We start from the raw sequence: 16,011 nt of genomic DNA on the forward strand, positions 1-16,011 counted from the left end.
AAAATAAATAAACATTAAAAAAAAAAAAAAAGGTTGTGCAATCCGTGTATGAACACATCCAGTTCAGAGACTGTGCTACCCTCCATTTCTGTCATCTGTCACCTGGAACATCCCCATACAGATTATAATAAGGCCCAATGGTCTCCACCTCCTGGTCCACATGGCCTTGTGGAATCTCCCAATTTGTGTGGGCAAGACCTGGAATTATCTTCTAACCAATAAGATGTGGCAGTGGTGATGCTGGATCTGAAAATTGGATCATGACTTCCAGCTTGCCGGCTGACTCTCTACTGTCTTCTCAACTTGCAAACTTTGCTGAGGCAAGCAGCTATGTTGGAAAGACAGAAACTGAGGTCAGCATCCTGCCTACATCCAGCAAGACACTGAGGCCCCCAGCCCACCAGCCCACAAGGAGTAACTCCATTCTCCCCCTAAGGTAGCTCTTCCCTTTCTTGAAGACAGACATCCTTTCTCTTTACAACATGAACGTCAAGTTCTTTCCTCTCACTCCATTGAGGAGGCCCCAGGAGGGAGCAGTAGGCAGGGTGGGAGGAAGTGCCATGAGCAGGGGTGAGGCTAGACTTTGCCTCACCTCTCACCTTGGAGAGCAGGTATTACCAGAGAGTCACTTAGAAACAGAGAAGTTAAGGGCAGCAGGGATTGGAAGGACATGAGTGATCATGCCAGTGTCTCTCAGAGGGCTGTACTTTCAAACAGGGCTGTACTTTCGATCTGTGAATAAAACAGTGATGGAGAAACTCTGCCCTCCCATGGCGAAGGTCTTCCCCCCTCAGCATTGTGGACAGCACACCTCACAGCTCAGATGCAGACACCATTGATTGCCTACAGCCTAGATGTAACCCTCCATTCCTGCCACCTCCAGCAAACACACTCCATCAGCTAATGTAGAACCAACTCTCCTGTCACTTCAAACCCCATGGACTTATCAGTAGGTACAGTGAAAAACACATACTCCCGATAAGACTCAGTGCTAGAGAAGAAGCTAGCAGAACCACAGAATGAGGCTGTTAAGGTGACCCTTAATGAGTCAGATGAACAGTGTGCAGAAGCCAAAAACAAAAAACAAAAAAACAAAAACAGCACTTGGGCTCAGTAGCCTGACCATTTTGTAGAATCATGGCTCAGCCAACTGAGTCACTCAACCTGAGTGCCCTCGCTTTCCTTGCCTATAAAATGGGGTTGATAACTTTCCCCATCTTGTAGGGCTATTAGGAGGTTTTAAATTATTCAATTCATGACATCCCTTAAAACAGTGTGTGAGACTTTTATTAAGTACAACCCAGGAAGTAAGAGTCCCACCAATTTAGCTCCTGTTTTCTTCTTCCTACTATGACAAGTACCAGTTCTCCCCATCACTCATCACCCTGAGCCCCTCTCATGTGCTGCAGATGGAAAGCTGTTCTGCCACTTCTAACCTATAGGGTGGGGGTAAGGCAACCATGAAATGGCCAGGGTGGCCACAAGAGTGTGAAGAATCCTCAGAGTGTGGGGGATAAGCTAGGACTCCCCCGGGCCTACACCAATGGGTTAACAAAGCACAAAGAAACACAAAGTCATAAAATGCTCACACCCAAGTTTGGGTAACCAGATTGGCACTCCAAGAATAGGGAGGCACAAAGGTGCCAAAAACAGGGAGGTGCAAAGGCACCCCAAAATAGGGAGGGGATGCTGAACCCCCCAAAATAGAGGCAAGGCCTGAAATAGAATCAGCACAAAGGTGCCCAATACATAGGAATAACAAGATTAGATATTCAGGGTGAAAGCACCCCAAGTTTAGTACTTCAGCAGAAAGCTGCTTTCATAGGAGAATAGGCCCAGGACAAGTAAATTGGTGAACTGGACTTTGGACCACAGAGCTGCAGGCAAAGCAGCCCAGAGCAGAGATGATTAACAAAAGAATAGGAGTCTTGTCAACCCTGAGGTTATTCTCCCTGTCTGTCTCATCCCCTAGGCTGGCAAAGATAAATAGGAACGGCACCTCCTGTCTGCTCTTAACAACCATCTACCCATCTGCCCGGCGCCTGGAATTTGTTTTATATTGACCCAAACCCCAAACACTGTATATCTTCAAAATCCCCTTTCCCTCCCTCACATCCACAAGTTAATGTTCCTAGTTTATTTTGTCTCTTTGTGCATGCCCATCACGTTTGCAAGCCTTCTGATCTGAATAAATACGGGGCAAGGACCCTTATTCGGGGCTCTTGTCTTTTTCCCGGACATTAGCCATCTCTCTTTTTAATTCTGTGTCTGCTCTTAAAGAGAACTTTAGACTTAGAGTCTACGACATCAGAGCAATGTTCAAACACACACAGGTACACATATACATACAAACACACATACATGCTTGTATATGCTCACACACATCTATACAAACCTCCACACACAAATACCCATACACATTTCAATGGGATTGTGAACCCACCCAAACAGACACACGCACACACATAACACCCTCCCTTCACATTTGCCAATTCAATTAGGGCCAGGTTCACTCCCACTTCATCTTTTTAAAATATTTAGGATCTTGAGTGAGAAGGACATGGGAATTTTCATCCCACCAGAAAGAGACCTACTTCCCAGGAACTCAGGTACTTTCTGGATCTCATCCATGTCTGCTCTGGAACCCTCCTAAATGAAGGAGCAGGAGATATGAAGTTAGATCGAGATCCTGGAATGCAGAGGCAACCACATGCATTACCCACCTGGTTTTGGGGCTTTGGGGGTCCAGCAGTCTCCAGCCTCCCACCTTCTTCTAGCTGCCCTCCCACCAGCCATGAGCCCCCCCCCCCACCTCCCCACCCACACACACCAGGCTTTGCTGCACAGAAGGATGTCTCCATATTTCCTTCAGAATTAATAGGAACAGGAGTTTCCAATGTATCCTGGGGTTAGAGAGTTCTAGATCAGAATGAAGAAACCTAGACCTCTTCCCCAAAGAGTTCTTGTTGTTCTAGAGCATGCCTCTAGCAACTATACTTCCAACAATCTAAACTGCTGTTCAAACAATCCCAACGATGAGAGCACCAAGGAGAACCCAGTCAGCAGATGCTGCTTAATGAGCATGGTGGGCTGGGAAAATGGATCTGAGGAGGAAAGGAAAAGTGAGGGGTGTCTCTGTGCCCTGCCTCTGCTGAAAGCCTCTAGAAGGGCTCCTGTTACCCTGATATGTGGCTCCACTCCTAATCTCCTTCCTTATCCTATCTCATGGTGATGGGCTCAGGCAGCCCCTCATGCTGCACATGGCATGTGTATCTCTGCTCATCTCAAGAAAGCAACACAATGGCCACCACTTCTGGATGGTTCCATCCCCTTCGGCCTGGTCTCCACAAGCTCTCTGTCTTGGGTCTGGTGCTCCCCGGCACACTTCCAGGTCAGGGTGATATTTGCAGGGCAGAAGCCCAGGGCACAGAGCACCTCAGGGTGATGTTGCAGTTTGGGGGAGGGGGTGGATCACATGTATTCTGGGAGGGTAGAGAAGACAAAACAGGGAGGGCTAAGGCAAGGTCTTCTTAAAAAGCATGTACTCCAAAGACCAAGATGCCATAACTCCTCATGGTTTGGCTTCCTACCAGGGTCAGACAGGGAGTGTTCCCTATAGGAGCCAACACTGGTGAGACCAGGGCCCACAACAAGGGGGTGGGAACCCATTCTGACATTTTCCCCCAAAGTTAAGAGCCTTTTTCAAAGACTCTCTACCCTCTAATGAAGCCTATAACTAAATATTTCTAGATAAATATTTATAGGTACTAATCCACAAACCCAGAGCCCTGTGGTCTCCTGAGAGTACTTTCACCCAGGGTGGGCCTAAGAAGAGTGTGTGACACAGCACTGCCCAGGGGACTCAGGGTGGGGTGGCTGTCCTCAGCACATGGGCCCCATTCTTCCCAGACTGTATATCTTATGTCCCTGTATTTGATTACTTCTCAGGCACCACCCCCCCTCCCGCCACTGGTCTGGAGACATTCTAAAATGTTTGTTCATTCTGCGTCAACGATATTAGATGCAAATCATGTTCAAAAGCTGTATGAAAGTTTAAAGTGCTAAGCACATTCTGTCAGTGCTCAAAATTCAACGAAAATCATTAGCAATACTAAAAAAAGGTTTGGGGGCACCTGGGTGGCTCAGTCGGTTAAGCATCCGACTTTGACTCAGGTTATGATCTCATGGGTTTGTGGGTTCAAACCCCACATCAGGCTCTGTGCTGACAGCTCAGAGCCTGGAGCCTGCTTCAGATTCTGTGTCTCCTTCTGCCTCTGTCCTTCCCCCACTCACACTCTGTGTCTCTCTCCCTCTCAAAAAATAAGCATCATAAATAAACAAACAAATAAATAAATACATGTTTGAAGAATATTATAAATTAGCTTCACACAGTAAAGTCTTCGAAATAGTAAAATCCCTATAATAATACTTACAGTGTTGATAAAAGGAACAAACAATCAAAAAGAACAATCAGATGTTAGTATTATCTGGGTGCCTGGGTGACTCAATCAGGCATCCAGCTCTTGATTTTGGTATAGGTGATGATCTCACAGTCCTGAAATCAACCAAGTCCCACATCAGGCTCTGCGCTGGGCATGGAGTCTACTGAAGATTCTCCCTCTCCGGGGAGCCTGAGTGGCTCACTTGGTTGAGCATCCAACTCTTGATTTCAGCTCAGGTTATGATCTCACAATTCATGGGATAGAGCCGCACATCAGGCTCCATGCGATCAGCATGGAGCCTGCTTGGGATCCTCTCTCTCCCTCTCATTTGGTCCCTAACCCCACTCAAAAAGGAATAAACTTAAAAAAATTCTTTCTCCCTCATCTTCTGCCCCTCCCCAAACTGCGTGCACACGCATGCATTCTCTCTCAAGAAAAAAAGATAGTTATTATCTACTGTGCAATTAAGCAAAGCATTTTACATGGAAACAAAGGCTTTACACGATTGTAAGTAGTGTATATCACTGCAGTCTCTATTAATGGTTCTGACAGTTGCACACCATATATCTACCATAGTAAGAGAAATATTTGGAAACTTACATATCTAAGCAATAAATCATTATCAATGAGAGGAGTTAAGATGGCAGAGTAGGGAGACCATAAGTTTGCCTCATCTCTCAAACACAGCTAGATAAATACCAAATGATTCTGAACACCCAAGAAGTCGATAAGGATTAAGATAGCAAAAATGCACAATCAGAGGCGAAAAAACTGCCACATCATGGAAGATAGGAGCTACAGAAATTTTATTTAGGGGAGAGAAAAGCTGCAGGTACTGGGATAAAGGGAGCCCTGATCATGAAGACAGGAGAGAGAGAGAGACAGAGAGAGAGAAAGTGTGAGCATGTAATTGCATAAGAAAAACTCTTCCCCAAAACCACTAAATGGGGAAATGAGACGGGCAGACAGCCACAAGTTTTTATAAACAGCTGAATGCCGTCTGAAGTTTTGGAGATCCATGCCATCACCAAGATCATGCCTGGCAGGCTTGGTGGTGCTCCCATACTCCCATGGGGAAGGAGAGGGGAGACCTGGGAGCAGACAGCGTGTTCTGAAGGTCCCCTGGGTTGCACGGGGAAGCAGTTCCCCTGTGTGGAGTGCATTTGGGAGAGGCATTTCCAGAGGAAAAAGACCTAGCAGGCACCAATGAGCTGCCCCATTCATTAACATAGGAACAGGAATGCTGGCTGAGGGCAACAAGCCTTGGTGCTGACTTTCTGCTGGGCTTTACCAATAAATTCTGAGCTGCTGCATGGTAACATAACCGATTTCTGGGAGAAGCCAGTGCCAGCCATAGCTCAGCAAGGTACTCCTCCACAGAATTAGTGTGGGTCCATGCTGCACAGATTTCTAAAATATGGAGTGAAACCCTGCTGTGAATCTGAGCTAAAAGACAGGAGTGGGGTGAAACACAGGAGTGGTGTGCAGTCTTGCAGGCAGACAGCTCTGACCAACGCAGGGTGAAGGCAGGATTTGGCAGAAGCTGGGGAAATAAGAGAGGTGATTGTTTGCTCTTCTGTGAGGGCTTTCTGAAGAGTGGTGGGCACCAGCTTTCTGCTTCTGGGTCATGAGAACAGGGCAAGGACATTTTCACCCAGCCCAACAGCACTGACCTACTTCAATGAGCAAAAGACCACCACCAAGTGGACACTGAGGCCATCTGCACCCTACAGGGGCCATCTCCACTAGAGCAAGACTGCCTGAGAATCAGCATAGCAGGCCCACAACCAGACGACCAGCACAAACCATTCCCACACACCAAACAGATCATAGAGTGCTGCAAAGCTTCAGCTCTAGGGGAAATAGATCTAGCTTCTCTTCTTTTTTTGTTTTGTTTGTTTTTTCCTTTGGGAATCAGAAAAGGCCATTTTTAAATATTTTAAAATTGTGGTTTTTTTTTTAGACTTGGCTTTTTTTTAACAAGCAGACTAAAACACACCTAGAATCTAGGTTCTTTTTTTTTTTTTTTTTTTTTTTACCTTGACAATATGACAAGATGGAGGAATTCACCCCAATGTCAACAAAGCGGGTACAGAGGGAACATACCTCAATATAATAAATGCCATATGTGACAAACCCACATCTAACATACTGAATTGTGAAAAACTGAGAGCTTTTCACCTAAGATCAGGAACAAGGCATCTTTATTCAACAACTACTGGAAGACCTAGCCACAGCATTTAGACAAGAAAAAGAAATAAGAGGTATACAAATTGGTAAGGAAGAAGTAAAACTGTCACTATTTGCAGATGACATGATACCATATATAGAAAAACCTAACTATCAGAGTACATGAGTTCAGTAAAGTTGTAGGATATAAAATCAACATACAGAAAATGTTACATTTCCACACAATAATAATGAAGTTAGCACAGGACAGAGTAGAATGGGGACCCTGAGCTTGTCTCATCTCTGAAACACAGCTAGATCAACATCAAACCATTTTGAACATCTAGGAAATTGACCTGAGGACTAATGCAACAATCTGCATAATTTGAGCAAGAGAACTTGGCAGGTACATGGTGTGGAGAGGTGAACTGGGAGAAAAGCCGTGGTGCTCCAGAGGGTAGGGAGGACCCAGAGAGAGGGTCCAGAAAGAGAAAAGAGTACAGAGTGCAGTACATCAGGATTACACAATAAAAATACTGCCCCTGAAAGTAGCTGGAGAGAAAGAGAGTGAAAACACTAACAGGGGACTGGACAAGAAACCTGTTCCTCAAAATCATTGATGGGGAGAAAGGAGAGAGTTTCAACACCTCCAGTTTCTATAAACAGTGGAGCACAGAGTCTGAAGTTTCAGAGCTCAGTGCCTGGCGGTACTCCAGCAAGGAAGCAGAGTGAAATCCCTGGGAGCAGGCAGTGAGGTCTGAGAATTCCCTGTGCCATACAGGGAGAAGAGGTTCCCCTGGTTGAGTGCATTTGGTAAAAGCAATACGGCCTCCAAGCAGGCAAAGGTCCAAACAGACCTCGGAGGGCTGCCACATTACCAGATATTGGGACAAAGATGCCAGCTAAGTGCAGCAAAACCTGTTGTGTGCCATCTGTGGGTTGTGATTTACTATGAACTGTCAGCCTCTGTTGCTGCAGGATCATGAGAACATTTTCTGGGACGAGTTGGTACCTGGCCATTGCTCAGTCAGACCTTCCCCCAGAGAATCAGTGTAGGTCCCAGCCAAATGTGGTGGGGGGTGGGGGGGTTCATCTCTGAAGTGCGTAGTTTTGAAACACAGGCCCATTCAAGATAAAACTCAGGAGGGAGGCACCGCCTGGCAGGCAGACAGCTTAGGCAATTACAGGGTAAAGACAAGGAGCAGATGGAAACCTGAGACAAAGAAGGGGTGCTTGATTGTGCATCTGTGAAAGCTCGAAATTCCTGAACTGGTGACTAGAGAGTAGGGCAAAGACATTTTCACCTCTAGCACACCCATACTAATTGACCCCAGGGAGCTAAGCAGCACCAAGTGGAAAACAGAACTGTTAAACCAAACCCCACCCATCTGTGCCATCCAGGCACATTCCTTAGGAGACCAACACAAATACAGACTTTTGTGTGCTACAAAATTTCAGTTCTAGGGAAACTGGAGCTAGCTTCATTTGGGTTTCATTTTGTTTGCTTGTTCATTGGTTACATTTCATTGCTTCTGTTTTTATGTTAATTTTTTCTTTCTCTTCTTTTTTGTTCTTGGTTACAGAGAAGCAAATTTTTATATTTATTTTATTTTGTCCTATTTTATTATTTAAAATTTTTTTAATTTTTTAAATTTTTTTAAACTTTTTTCTTTTCTTCTTTTCCTCTTTTCTATCAAGCTTCTCTCAACAAGCAGACTGAAACACATCTAGAATCTAGATTCCTTTACTTGATTTGGTTTTGTTTTAATATTTTAATTTCAACTCTTTATTAATTTTTTTCTTCCTCCAAAATGAAAAGGAGGAATTCACCCTACAAGAAAGAACACGGAGAAATGACAGCCAGGGATTTAATCAATACAAATAGAAGTATGATGTCTAAACTAAAATTTAGAACCATGATTAAATAATACTAGCTGGGAGGCACCTGAGTGACTCGGTGGTTAAGCATCTGACTTCAACTCAGGTCATGATCTCATCACAGTAGGTGGGTTCAAAACCCGCATCAGGCTCTGTGCTGACAGTGCGAAGACGAGTCTGCTTCAAGTTCTGTGTCTCCCTCTCACAACCCCTCCCCCACTCAGGCTCTGTCTCTCTCTCGGAAATTAAAAAAAACAAAAAACAAAAAACATTAAAAGGCAGGGGGTGGGGTGAAGATGGCAGAACAGCATGTAAGTTTTTTTTGCATCTCTCAATCCTGAAATGCAGCCATATCAACACTAAACCATCTTGCACCCCTAGAAAACTGTTTTGAGGATTAGCACAACAATCTGCACAACCTAAACCACAGAACTTGGCAGAAACATGGTGTGGAGAGGTGAACTGGGGGGAGAGAGAAGCCAGGGACGGCAAGGAGGTTTTTTGCTTGTGGAGAGAGAACAGAGACAGGGGGAATACGGGAAAGCATCCCCCTGCCTCCCTCTGCAAAGCAGCTGGAGAGAAAAGAAAGAGCACACAAGGGACTGGACAAAAAAGGGAGAAAGGAGAGGGTTTAAATTCCATTAAGACTCTATAAACAGGGGCAGTGCAGAGTCTGAAACTCTGCAGCTCAATACCTAGCGGTGCTCTGGTGGAAAGGGCAAATCCCCAGGAGCAGACAGCAAGGTCCAAGGGGTCCTCGGGCCACACGGGGAGAGGCAGTTCCCCTGCTGGGAGGATATTTGGTAGAGGCTGTGGAGGTCCCAGCCAAAGGTCCCAGCAAACCCTGGAGAACAACCATATTCACTGGTGCTGGAACAAGGACATTAAGGGAGAAGCCTGGTGCCAGATGTGTGTGGGATTTACCATAATTCCTGAAATGCTGCTGCTACACGATCATGTGAACTTTTTCTGGGGCGGGGCACCCAACTGTGGTCTCTGAGCAGCAGCAGCAGCATGGTCCTGTGAACGTTCCTGGGGGCAGGTGGGCACCTGGCCATTACTCAGTGAGACCCTCCCCCTTTGATCCATTCTGAGCCACAAAGTGAGGGGTTGGGAAACACAGCTGCATCTAGGATAAAACTCAGGAGGGAGGTGCTACCTGGCAGCCGGATAGTGTAAAAGTGGGGAGCGGAGAGAAACCAGAGACAAAGAGGGGTGCTAGACTGTCAGTCGAGAGAGCACAGAATTCTGATAGGAGAGACTGGGTAGCTGGGTGACACCATTTTCACCCCTCCTGCACATGCACATACATGCCTACACCCTCTAAAACAATCCACCCCAGTAAGCTAAGCAGCACCATCTAGAGGAGAATGGAGCCATTACACTCAACCCTGCCCAACTGGGCCAACCTCACTCTTCAGAAATACCGCAAGTCTCTCCACCTGCTTAGTTTAAGGACTATAAAGTACTTCATAGTTTGACATCTAGGGGAAACTGATGTAATTTCAATCATATTTCAGTCTGTTTTCTGGTCCATCTATTCAATTTTTTTTTCTTTTTCTTATTCTTGAATACAGAAGGAGAAAAAATTTACTTTCATTTTCCATTTTTATTAAAAAGATTTTTAATTTTTTCCTATTTTATTACTTTTTTGTAAATTTCTTAAATACGATTTTACTTCCATAATTTAATTTTATTCTATGTGGGTGTATTCATTTTTTCAAATTTTCAAATGTTTTCTTTCTTTTTTTTCTTATTTTCCCTTTTTTCTCTAACCTATCAAGCTACTTTCAACAACCAGACCAAAAGACACCTAAGATCTAGCAGCCTTTGATTTTTTGTGTTGTTTTAAATTTTTTAATTTTTTTTTAATTTTTTTTAACATTTATTTATTTTTTGAGACAGAGAGAGACAGAGCGTGAACAGGGGAAGGTCAGAGAAAGAGAGAGAGACGGAATCTGAAACAGGCTCCAGGCTCTGAGCTGTCAGCACAGAGCCCGACGCAGGGCTCGAACCCACGGACCGGGAGATCATGACCTGAGCCGAAGTCAGACGCTTAACCGACTGAGCCACCCAGGCGCCCCTACATTTTTTAATTTTAACATTTTACCTTATTAATTCCTTTTCTTCCTTCAAAATGACAAAACAAAGGAATTAAGCCCAAAAGAAAGAACAGGAAGAAATGACAGCCAGGGACTTAACACAGATACAAGCAAGATGTCTAAACCAGAATTTAGAACCACAATAATATGAATAGTAGCTGGGGTAGAAAATAGATTAGAATCCCTTTCTGTGGAGATAAAAAAAAAGTAAAAGCTATTCAGGATAAAATAAAAAATGCTATAACTGAGCTGCATTCTCGAACAGATGCCATGGTGGCAAGGATGGATGAAGCAGAACAGAGAATCAGTGATATAGTGGACAAACTTACGGAGAACATTGAAGCACAAAAAAAGGGAAACTAAGGCAAAAGAGCATGATTTAAGAATTAGAGAAATCAGTGACTCATTAAAAAGGAACAACATCAGAATCATAGGGGTCCCAGAAGAGGAAGAGAGAAAAAAAGGGGTAGAAGGTTTATGTGAGCAAATCATAGTGGAAAACTTTCCTAATCTGGGGAAAGACACAGACATCAAAACCCAGGAAGCACAGAGGACTCCCCTAAGATTCAACAAAAACTGACCATCAACAAGGCATATCATAGTCAAATTCACAAAATACTCAGGCAAGGAAAGAATCATGAAAGCAGCAAGGGAAAAAAAAAAAAAGTCCTTAACCTACAAGGGAAGACAGATCAGGTTTGCAGCAGACCTATCCACAACAAACTTGGCAGGCCAGAAAGGAGTGGCAGGATATATTCAATGTGCTGAATCAGAAAAATATGCAGCCAAGAATTCTTTATCCAGCAAGGCTGTCATTCAAAATAGAAGGAGAGATTAAAAGTTTCTCAGACAAACAAAAATTAAAGAAGTTCATGACCACTAAACCAGCCCTACAAGAAATTTTAAGGGGGACTCTCTGAAGAGAGAAAAGAGGAAAAAAAAAACCCACAGAAAACAAAAGACCAAAAGCAACAAAGACTAGAAAAGACCAGAGAACACCACCAGAAACTCCAATTCTACAGGCAACATAATGTCAATAAATTCATATATTTCAGTACTCACTCTAAATGTCAATGGACTAAATGCTCCAATCAAAAGAGATAAGGTAACAGAATGGATAAGAAAACAAATTCCATCTATATATTGTTTACAAGAGACCCACTTTAGACCTAAAGGCACCTTCAGATTGAAAGCAAGGGGATGGAGAACCATCTATCATGCTAACGGTCGCCAAAAGAAAGCTGGAATAGCCATACTTATATCAACAATCTAGGTTTTAAAATAAAGACTGTAATAAGAGATGAAGGGCATTATATCATAATTAAGGGGTCTAGCACCAAGAAGATATAACAAGGGTAAACATTTATGCTCCAAACGTGGAAGAACCCAAATATATGTATGGTTTTGTATGGTTACTTCAACGAACAAATCAAAGCACACCTGGTTGAAGGTCCAAACAATCCACCACTACGGGCAGTGGGATAGAGCAGCCAAATATGCAACAACCATGCATGCAACATGCTCCAAAAACACTTCCTTAAGTGGCCCCTTATTAACATAGTAGCACTCGCAGGTGTAGGACACATAGCAAGCTATAAAAACACATAAAGGAAAAAAACCTAGCCAAAAAGATGAAACGGAAGAATTCCCCCCCAAAAGAATATTCAGGAAGAAACCACAGCCAGAGATTTGCACAAAACAGATATAAACAAATTATCTGAACAAGAATTTAGAATTATAGTCATAGACTAAAAGCTGGGCTCAAAAAGAGTGTAGAAGACAGCAGAGAATCTACTGCTGTAGAGATCAAAGACCTAAGAAATAGTCACAATGAATTATGGAATGCTATAAATGAGATGCAAAATAAACTAGATACAGTGACAATGAGAATGGAAGAGGCAGAGGACAGAATAGGTGAAATCGAAGATAAAATTATGGAAAATGATGAAGCTGAAAAAAGAGGGAAAGGAAATTACTAGACCATGAGAGGACAATTAGAGAGCTAAGTGATTCAGTGAAACAAAACAATATCCTATCACAGGAGTTCCAGAAGAAGAGAGAGAGAAAGGGGCAGAAGGTTTATTTGAACAAATTATAGATGAGAACTTCCTAATCTGGGGGGTGAGGGAGGCAGGAAACAGGCATACAAGCCCAAGAGGCACAGAGAACGAACTCCCTTCAAAATCAACAAAAACAGGTCAACACCACGACATATAGTAAAACTGGCAAAATACAAAGATAAAGGGAGAATTCTGAAAGCAGCTAGGAACAAACGGGCCTTAACCTACAAGGGTAGACACATAAGGGGAGTAGCAGACCTGTCCACTGAAAATTGGCAGGCCAGAAGGGAGTGGCAGGAAATCTTCAGTGTGCTGAATAGGGAAAATATGCAGCCAAGAATCCTCTATCCAGCAAGGCTGACGTTCAGAATAGAAGGAGAGATAAAGGCTTTTCCAGATAAACAAAAACTAAAGGAGTTTATCACCACTAAACCAGCCCTGCAGAAGATCCTAAGGGGGACTCTAAGTGGAAAGCCACAAAGACTACAAAGGACAAGAGACATCACCATGAACACAAAACCTACAGATAACACAATGACACTGAATCCATATCTTTCAATAAACACTGAATGTAAACAGACTAAATGCTACAATCAAAAGACACAGGATATAAGAATGGATAAAAAAACAAGATCCATCTATATGCCCCTACAAGAGACTCATTTTAGACCTGAGGAAACCTGCAGATTGAAAGTGAGGGGATGGAGAACCATCCATCATGCTACTGGATGTCAAAAGAAAGCCAGAGTAGCCATACTTGTATCAAACAACCTGGATTTTAAAACAGACACTAACAAGAGATAAAGAAGGGCATCATAATTAAGGGGTCTATCCATCAAGAACAGCTAACAGTTGTAAATGTTTATGCCCCCAACATGAGAGCAGCTAAATATGTAAGTCAGTTATTCACAAACATAAGCAAACTTATTGATAATAATACTGTAATTGTAGGTGACTTTAATGTTCCGCTTACAACAATAGACAGATCATCTAGGCAAAAAATCAATAAGGAAACAACAGCTCTGACTGACGCATTGGACCAGGTGGACTTAACAGATATATTCAGAACTTTTAATCTTAAAGCAGCAGCATACACATTCTTCTCGAGTGCACATGGAACATTCTCCAAAATAGACCACATACTGGGTCACAAAACAGCCCTCAACAAATATAAAAGGACTGAGATTATACCATGCATATTTTCAGATCACAACACTATAAAGCTTGAAATCAACCACAAGAAAAAAACTGGAAAGCCCCCAAATACATGGAGGTGAAAGAACATCCTACTAAAGAATGAATGGGCCAACCAGGAAATTAAAGAAGACATTTTAAAATATATGGAAGCAAATGAACATGAAAACATGACAGCCCAAACCCTCTGGGATGCAGCAAAGGCAGTCCTAAGAGGAAAATACACTGCACTTCAGGCCTAACTCAAGAAGCAAGAAAGGCCCCAAATACACAACCTGACCTTAGATCTAAAAGAGCTAGAAAAGGAGCAGCAAATAAAGTCCAAAGCCAGCAGAAGAAGGGAAATAATAAAGATTAGAGCAGAAATAAGCAATATAGAACCCAAAAAACCAGTAGAACAGATCAATGAGTCTAAGAGCCGGTGTTTAAAAAAATAAACAAAATTAATAAAACCCTAGTCAAACTTCTCAAAAGGAAAAGAGAGAGGACCCAAATAGATAAAATCACAAATGACAGAGGAAAGAGTACAACCAACAGAAACACAAACAATTATTAGAGATTACTATGAAAAATTATATGCCAACAAACTGGACAATCTGGAAGAAATGAGCAAATTCCTAGACACCCCCACACCACCAAAACTCAAACAGAAAGAAATAGAAAATCTGAACAGACCCAAACCAGTGAAGTAATTGAATTGGTTATCAAAAATCTCCCAACAAATAAGAGTCCTGGGTCAGATGGCTTCCCAGGGGAATTCTGGAGACATTTAAAGCAGAGTTAATTCCTACTCTGCTCAAACTGTTCCAAAAAATAGAAATGGACTCATTCTATGAAGCCAGCATTACTTTGATTCCCAAACCAGACCAAGACCCCACTAAAAAGGAGAATTACAGGCCAATATCCCTGATGAACCTGGAGGCAAAAATTCTCAACAAGATACTAGCAGATCGAATTCAACAGTACATTAAAAGAATTATTCACCATGATCATGTGAGATTCATTCCTGGGCTGCAGAGCTGGTTCAATATTGGCAAATCAATCAACATGATACATCACATTAATAGAAAAAAGGATAAAAACCATATGATCCTGTCAATAGATGCAGAAAAAGCATTTGACAAAATACACCATCCTTTATTAATAAAAAGCCTTAAGAAAATTGGGATAGAAGAAACATAACTTAACATCATAAAAGCCATACATAAAAGTTTCACAGCTAATATCATCCTTAATGGGGTAAAACTGAGAGCTTTCCCCCTGAGATCAGGAACACAACAGGGATGTTCACTCTCACCATTGTTTTTTATCATAGTGTTGGAAGTCCTAGCCGCAGCAGTCAGATATCAAAAAGAAATAAAAGGCATCCGAATTGGCAAAGAAGAAGTCAAACTTTCACTCTTCGCAGATAACGCAATACTCTACGTGGAAAACCCAAAAGACTCCACCAAAAAACTGCTAGAGCTGATACACGAATTCAGCAAAGTCGCACGATATAAAATCAATGTATAGAAATCAACTGCATTTCTATACACCAATAATGAAACAATAGAAAGAGATATCAGGGAATTGATCCCATTTACTATTGCACCAAAATCGTAAAATACCAAGATCTGTTCGCTGAAAACTATAGAAAGCTTAGTAAAGAAACAAAGACACAAAGAAATGAAAAAAAAATTCCATGATCATGGATCAGAAGAACAAATATTGTCAAAATGTCTCTACTACCCAAAGCAAACTACACATTCGATACCATCTCAATCAAAATAGCACCACATTCTTCACAGAGCTAGAACAAACAATCCTAAAATTTGTATGGAACCAAAAAAGACCCTGAATAGCCAAAGTAATGTTGAACAAGAAAACCAAAGCTGGAGGCATCACAATCTTGGACTTCAAGCTGTTATTGCAAAGCTGTAATCATCAAGACAGTATGGTACTGGCACAAAAAACAGACACACAGATGAATGGAATAGAATGGAGAACCCAGAAATGGACGCACAAATGTATGGCCAACTAATCTTTGACAAAGCAGGAAAGAATATCCAATGGAAAAAAGACAGTCTCCTTAGTAAATGGTGCTGGGAGAACTGGACAGCGACGTGCAGAAGAATGAAACTGGACCACTTTCTTACACCATACACAAAAACAAATTCAAAATGGATT

General features: G+C 42.5%; 1 protein-coding gene across 1 annotated transcript in view; it reads right to left on the minus strand.

Annotated features, from left to right (window-relative positions):
• Positions 1-16,011, minus strand: part of LOC132667896 (uncharacterized) — a 26,307-nt gene continuing 10,296 nt past the window's right edge. The window contains exons 3-4 of the mRNA XM_060617159.2: positions 2,595-2,649; positions 1-328 (exon numbers count right to left, since the gene is read on the minus strand). Of these exons, the coding sequence (XP_060473142.1) occupies positions 299-328; positions 2,595-2,649 (85 nt within the window). The 3' untranslated portion in view covers positions 1-298. The remainder of the gene's footprint in view (positions 329-2,594; positions 2,650-16,011) is intronic.

The sequence above is a fragment of the Panthera onca genome, chromosome B2, assembly GCF_046562875.1.
Source record: "Panthera onca isolate mPanOnc1 chromosome B2, mPanOnc1 haplotype 2, whole genome shotgun sequence".
NCBI classification, from domain to species: Eukaryota; Metazoa; Chordata; class Mammalia; order Carnivora; family Felidae; genus Panthera; species Panthera onca.